Source organism: Schistosoma mansoni, chromosome W, assembly GCF_000237925.1.
Source record: "Schistosoma mansoni strain Puerto Rico chromosome W, complete genome".
Taxonomy (NCBI): Eukaryota; Metazoa; Platyhelminthes; class Trematoda; order Strigeidida; family Schistosomatidae; genus Schistosoma; species Schistosoma mansoni.
Window position 1 is genome coordinate 3,709,272 of NC_031502.1, and position 6,198 is coordinate 3,715,469.

The 6,198-nt window shown below is 35.3% G+C and overlaps 1 protein-coding gene across 1 annotated transcript in view; it reads right to left on the bottom strand.

The window, feature by feature from the left end:
* Positions 1-493: 493 nt before the first annotated feature.
* Smp_168310.1 (putative glycerol-3-phosphate dehydrogenase) overlaps positions 494-6,198 on the bottom strand; it is a gene marked incomplete at both ends in the record, with an annotated part of 28,345 nt that continues 22,640 nt past the window's right edge. Inside the window, 2 exons of the mRNA XM_018799952.1 lie at positions 494-530; positions 2,091-2,106. Coding sequence (XP_018653814.1) covers positions 494-530; positions 2,091-2,106 — 53 coding nt within the window. The remainder of the gene's footprint in view (positions 531-2,090; positions 2,107-6,198) is intronic.

Consider the following 6,198-nt stretch of genomic DNA (forward strand, 5'->3'; position numbering starts at 1 on the left):
AATACTCATGATCCCACTTTATAGTTTTATACGATTAATTCGTTTAAACATTTTCTATGACATATGAAATTATTAAGTTTTTTGATAGTAGTGGCTAGATAGAATTTGTATTTCAGTTAAGTTACATTATAAAAAAGTACATTTATCTTTTACTCCAAAATGTTATGGTGGCTCAATGGTTAAGGTGCTTAAGTTTTAGCCACTTAGTCGTAGGCTCGAATTCCGAATTACTTAGGCTTGAACAACCAGCCAAGTAATGCCACAAGATTTCACAGTCAAGCTCACATATCAGTACCTAATGAAGTGGATGATAAATAAATTGCATCTTAATGTGGATTACATCTTTATAAAATTTATTATATTTAATTATTTTTAGGTATGTCTCATCGAACCGATGAAGTTCCAGATATTGGATCAGATTTAGATTTGATAAATATCACTGTTGGTCATAAATTATCTCGTTCAGGAAGTTCTTTCAGTTTACAACAATTCACTAAAAACTCAAAGAGAACATATACCGATGGAGTTGAGTATGCAAAACTGGTAACTTGATGTGTGGACGTTTTCACAGTATATATATATATATATATATATATACTTCTTTGATCCCTTTCCAGTTGTCCTCCATAGTAGTGTCTTCTTCTTCCAGTAGATCCTGTAAGTCTTAGAAAACCTGTTGTTGAGAGTTAACTTGAATCCATTGAGCTTGTTAGTATCTCTAAGGAAGGCTGTATTGAACCTTTGTAATGTTGTTTCCCCGATTGTCCATTGTTTCTTTAGCTTCAGTTTCATCTTGGCAGCCACAACCAGGTAATGATCTGAAGTTAAATCAGCTCCTCTCCTGGTTCTTACATCTTTCATCGTCCTTCTGAATTTTTTGTCGATACGAATATGATCTATCTGGTTCTCTGTGGTGTGATCCTGTGAGACCCGTATAGTTTTATGTATGCGTTTGTGAGGGAATATAGTGCCACCTATAATCAGTTTGTTTAATGCACATATATTTGCAAATCTCTCACCATTCTCGTTCTTTTCTCCCAGTCAGTCCATGTCGTCCTATGATATCTTCATACATGGTGTTGTCCATTCCGACTTTGGTGTTTAGGTCTACCATCAGTATGACCAGGTCCTTTCTTGAGTACTTCGCTATGATCGATTGCAGCCTCTCGTAAAACTGATCTTTATCGCCGTCATTGCTATCATTTGTGGATGCATAACATTGGATAATAGTCATTGTGATTCCCTCGTTTTTTGTTTTGAAGTATACTTTGATGATCCTGGGTCCATGAGATTCTCACCCAATAAGTGCATTTCGTGCTTCTTTGGACAGCATCAAAGCAACTCCCTGAGCATTTTATTTTTCGTGACCAGAGTACAGCAGCATCTCTCCCGTATCTAATCTTTTCGGTCCAACTTGGGTCCAATGTGTTTCGCTGATTCCAAGTACTGCCAATTTGTATCTCCTTATTTCCGTAGCTATTTGATTGGTCTTCCGAGTACCTATATTAATTGTTACTCTGGTTGTTTGAAGGGTCATCAGCCTCATGACTTCCGAAGAATCTCAGCTTTCATCATGAGGCATCATAATTTTTATGAATGAAGATCGTACAACTCCCATGACAGGATTTTAGCGATTTAAATGATTTTTTCTAGTTAGCGTTTTTTATCAAGGCCTTTTTCTACGGGATGTGGTTGCTGACCACATGCTCAACCCTCCTCCTTTACCTGGAATTGGGACCGGTAGTAACTGTAGATCTACAGGCGGAGTTAAATACTATTTATAGGTCATACAAAAGTTCGCATTATATTAAAATACATATTTAAAAATGTTGATTTTTTTATTTCAAAAATGTTTTAAGTAAAATATTTATTTTAAAAGTTCGAATTAAGAAAGGGAGGAGTTTCAGGTATATATGTAAAGTTTAACTTCTCAGTCCGAAATATGTAGTGAATTCTGTTGGTAAAGTTAAAGCCACATACTATGATATACTTACATCCTTGCACTAAATTTCCATAATGTATTTTGTTTCATTAACTGAACTATCTTGTAATATTGTTTTTTTATTCTTTTTTATTTCATTTTCTTCAAGATATATAAAATATTGACTACGAGACATCGTACTGCCCATTTCCCCCTATTTACTGGAGTTCATCGAATTTGTCAAAATGAATTAAAACCACAAGAATTACTTAGTTGTTTATCATCACATCCGATTCATTCATAACTTTTTATTTTGTGTCAACACTTTCATTGCACAGTTACTTTTAGCTAAGAGTTTATGATCACTTTGTTGATGTTCTCTTTTCTGAGTTCAATAGTTAATGCGCATAGTTTTCATGATTACAGACATTATATCAACATAAATATCATCTAGAATTGACTTATTCCAAATTATCCGTACGTAGCTAACAAATTAATTTGTCAATCTTAATTTTTGTTGACACTTGTCCTACTTTTCGAACCTAAAAGCAATCAAAGTGATTGTGGTAATAATAACAGCACAGGTATCACCAACACCCAATCAGTTTTGTTGTAGATAAAACAATCTGTCAGTCATATGTGTAGAGAAATTCAGATCGTTTTTTTCTATCTGAAGTTTGTGTTTGTTGATGTTGTTTAGAATGAAAATAGTAAACTTTAAGACCAAACTACCGCCCAGTTCAGGAAATACAACACAAAAATTAACTTTTATCGTTTATTGATGAATTAGATTTGATTGTTATTTTCTGTTGTTTGCCTTTGTCAGTTCTTATCTCCCTTATTGTCTTCCTTGTAGAGGATTTTAGTTTATTCTTGGTTTTTCGACTTCAGTGTTGATTTTATAGTGAAAATATCCATTTGCCTAGGTATATTTTAGATGAAAATTTTTGTTTAGTTACTGTTTTTCTCATTATCTAAAATATATTTAATACGTTAACTTATTTACTGACTTACAAAAAATGCGTAATTTTTGTGTGTACAACAACATACACTTGAGAATTTTGTGTATACTAAAAGTGACTCCAATTTTACTCGACTGATCTAAACTTCATTGACGACTAACCATTTGTATGCGTAATGATTAGATGGAATTATATTTTATATGGCCCTTGTAATTCGCTGGACTATATGTATTACTCAAGCAATACTAAGTTTGAATAAGTTCGCAATATCAAAACGCTCATTTGTGTTGAATAGAACATTTTCTAACGGTCCGCTTTTTTCTCTTAATCTGAGAGAATGTTGGTATTTTTACTGCAAATTTTAGAATTTCCTGTTTGATTATTTTTGATGAAAATACGTAAGTGTTTATTATTAATGAGAAACATTCGTCCAGTACTACCTCAATACCTCTTGTTCATGTTCTTTTTCGAAGATCTGGATTTACTCGAATTGCAGGAGAATGAGTTTAACCTGGTAGCTTGCGTCAAAGTCACACGTCATGGTTAGTACCGAACCTGGTTACTCTTTTTTGGATCCAGGTACCGTTGTTGCTGTTCTGTCTGTGTGGAACAATCATAAAATCCCTGAAGAAATGTATTAGTGTTAAGTATTACAGGGGTACAAGACGGAAACACTGCCGCATGGGCCAATTCATCGGGGTCGATTGAGGAATCCTATTTAGTCATCCTCGACTAGGTTCAAAAGACTGTCTGGAGACCAGTGACCTGTCGTCGTTTGGACAGAGCTCAGTGGCGTTTCACTGGTTGTATATTCTGGTCGTTTGAATGACTTTATCAGTGAGTGCAGACCATACGACATAACTATCAGTCCGGAACATCGTTTCTGCAAGATCTATATTTGTATGCTCATGTGGGAATATGGAGAAAATTCCTCCATATCTGTTTTTCCTTATCTCTAGCTACTTGTATATGTTATTTTGATTATTGTCTGTATTTTGCATATTGATTCTCAATCTTGAGATTAATTGCAGTTATTATTACTATATTTTCTAGAAATTTTGAATCCCAACTATCCATCAGATGTCATTGAGTCTTTTAATAACCACTATATTTTGCTTTGTTTTCATGGCGCTCTCCGTATTCAACTGCCGTGTTTCGATTATTACTTTTTGAACTAATTGCCTCTGCATTGTGAGGTTGATCTTGAAGCAAGTGCTCTGTTTGTTTTCGGGACGTTTGCTATTATTCATTGGCAATTGCACTTTTTTGTATGGTCGTCGTTTTCATGTCGATTGCTGACATTTGGAGTAACCTGAATTGACCTACCCTACTCGGGTACCATAATTTTTATCTATCCTTACATTTTCCCTCATAGCATCTCTCCTGAGTATCCTCTGCAACGTTCTGAACGTTTGTTACGTTATTGTATGGAAGTTATTGGCTATTACCGTCTTTTGAATTATCGAACTGAGGAGTGGGTGCTTAAAACTCTATTCTTGGTACAGATACACTGAATCGATTCGATTTCGGGATCTTACAGTATCAGTCACGGATTAATTTAACCACCAGTATTTCGACTACCATTCGGTTTTTTTTTGACTTCATACTGACACGATACTTCTGGGTTTTACACAATTATGTGATCGGCAATTTAGTGAGCGAACATTTCAATGCTGATGTATACCTCAATGAATTTTGCATTCTGACTCCAAACGTACAATCTTCGTAATTTCACGAGTAATGTAGATTATGACTCCGTTCTAGTCACTATGACACCAATATAACAACACTATTCGCTCGTGTTTTCAATATTCATCTGATCTAGTTCCATAACAACTCACTATGTACTTGAATATTTGTAGTTCAATTGTTTTCGCAATTAATAATCGTCCCAAAGTAAGTATCTGAATACAGTAAAATACCTAAGCTTTTATAGTTGTAGTTTACGTATACGTACAAGTTGCATATATTCAACAATTCTTATCAATTTTCAGGTCAGTGTTTATAACCGTCAACGTCAAGATTGTCATAACTTGTGGTATAATATTGGTCCATAAATGGATCCCAAAGTCACCATTCACTGTTGTTATCGGGACATAACACGTCCCCTTTTTTGAAAGATCCGGAGTTGATTTTCGGATTTTAAAATTCATGAATATATCCTCCCACCACGAAATAGCGTTGGATGCTCAGATTCACAAGTTACATTTAATATGAATCTATGTATATCATATTTCCTGCATTCCATAGATAATCTGCCAGAACTGACTGGATGGTGAGGATCAACAACCTTTGGTGTGAGATCAGAGTTTTGTTCTGCTGCAATGTAGTCATCAAATTTATTGCGAACATCACTGATAGATAGTGGATCACTATGATAAACAGCGTCCATCAAGACTACACTAGGTTCTTGATTATCATTTGATACACCTGACATGTTTTCTGGTAAAACATGAGGATTCTGACAATCAGATTTGTCAGGAATTTCTATTGCAGGATAATAAGTTTCACTCGGTGTACTGCTCGATCGGTTTTCTATTTCTTCGTATGAGGTTGCTGCTACAATTTAATGAGCATTAAACGTGGAATCGTCTTGATGAGAGCTGTAGAAGTCACTGTTTCGGGAATAGTGGAGTTTGAATCCACTACCGGGCATGTTTTATGAATTGGACAGTAATGGACCACTGGGCGTATGTTGAGCGATTGCTGTTTCGTTTGAATTACGGTTAGCAGTGACAAAATGAAGTAATTCGTAATCAATTAAGGAGAAATAGTAGAGAATACTTTGTACAATAAAAAAGATGAACTGATTGAAGTAGACAGGCTTGTATATTGGAGTTAACTCCTCAAATAGCCTGTAGTGACCTGCCTTATTCGACGAGAACTTGATTGGTATGATGGAAACAATTATTATAACCAATTGTACTGGTGCTTATTTTACTGTACTCATTGTTGTTTAAATGTACCAAAATCACTTCTCGTTCCGCTGTCCATCTTGTTCGCCCGAACTTTCTAACACTCTGCCTCTATTGCCTGTAATAATAATAATTTATTCTCAAATAACAGTTTGTTACATGAGGCATGCCGAGATGGAAGTCATGTACAAACCCACAAATGTTCAAACAATCTGGGCAGTTCTGTTGGTATCATCGGAAGTTTGGTGTCAACTCAACCAGGTGCATGCAACCATGTGTCTCGTTTAGAAAGACTCTCAAGAACATGGAAATCGAAAAATAACTCCAGAGGTCAGTCGAGACTCGGCGCCATCTACAAGCTTTTGAAGAGTTACTGCCGGTCCCAATTCCAGGTAAAGGA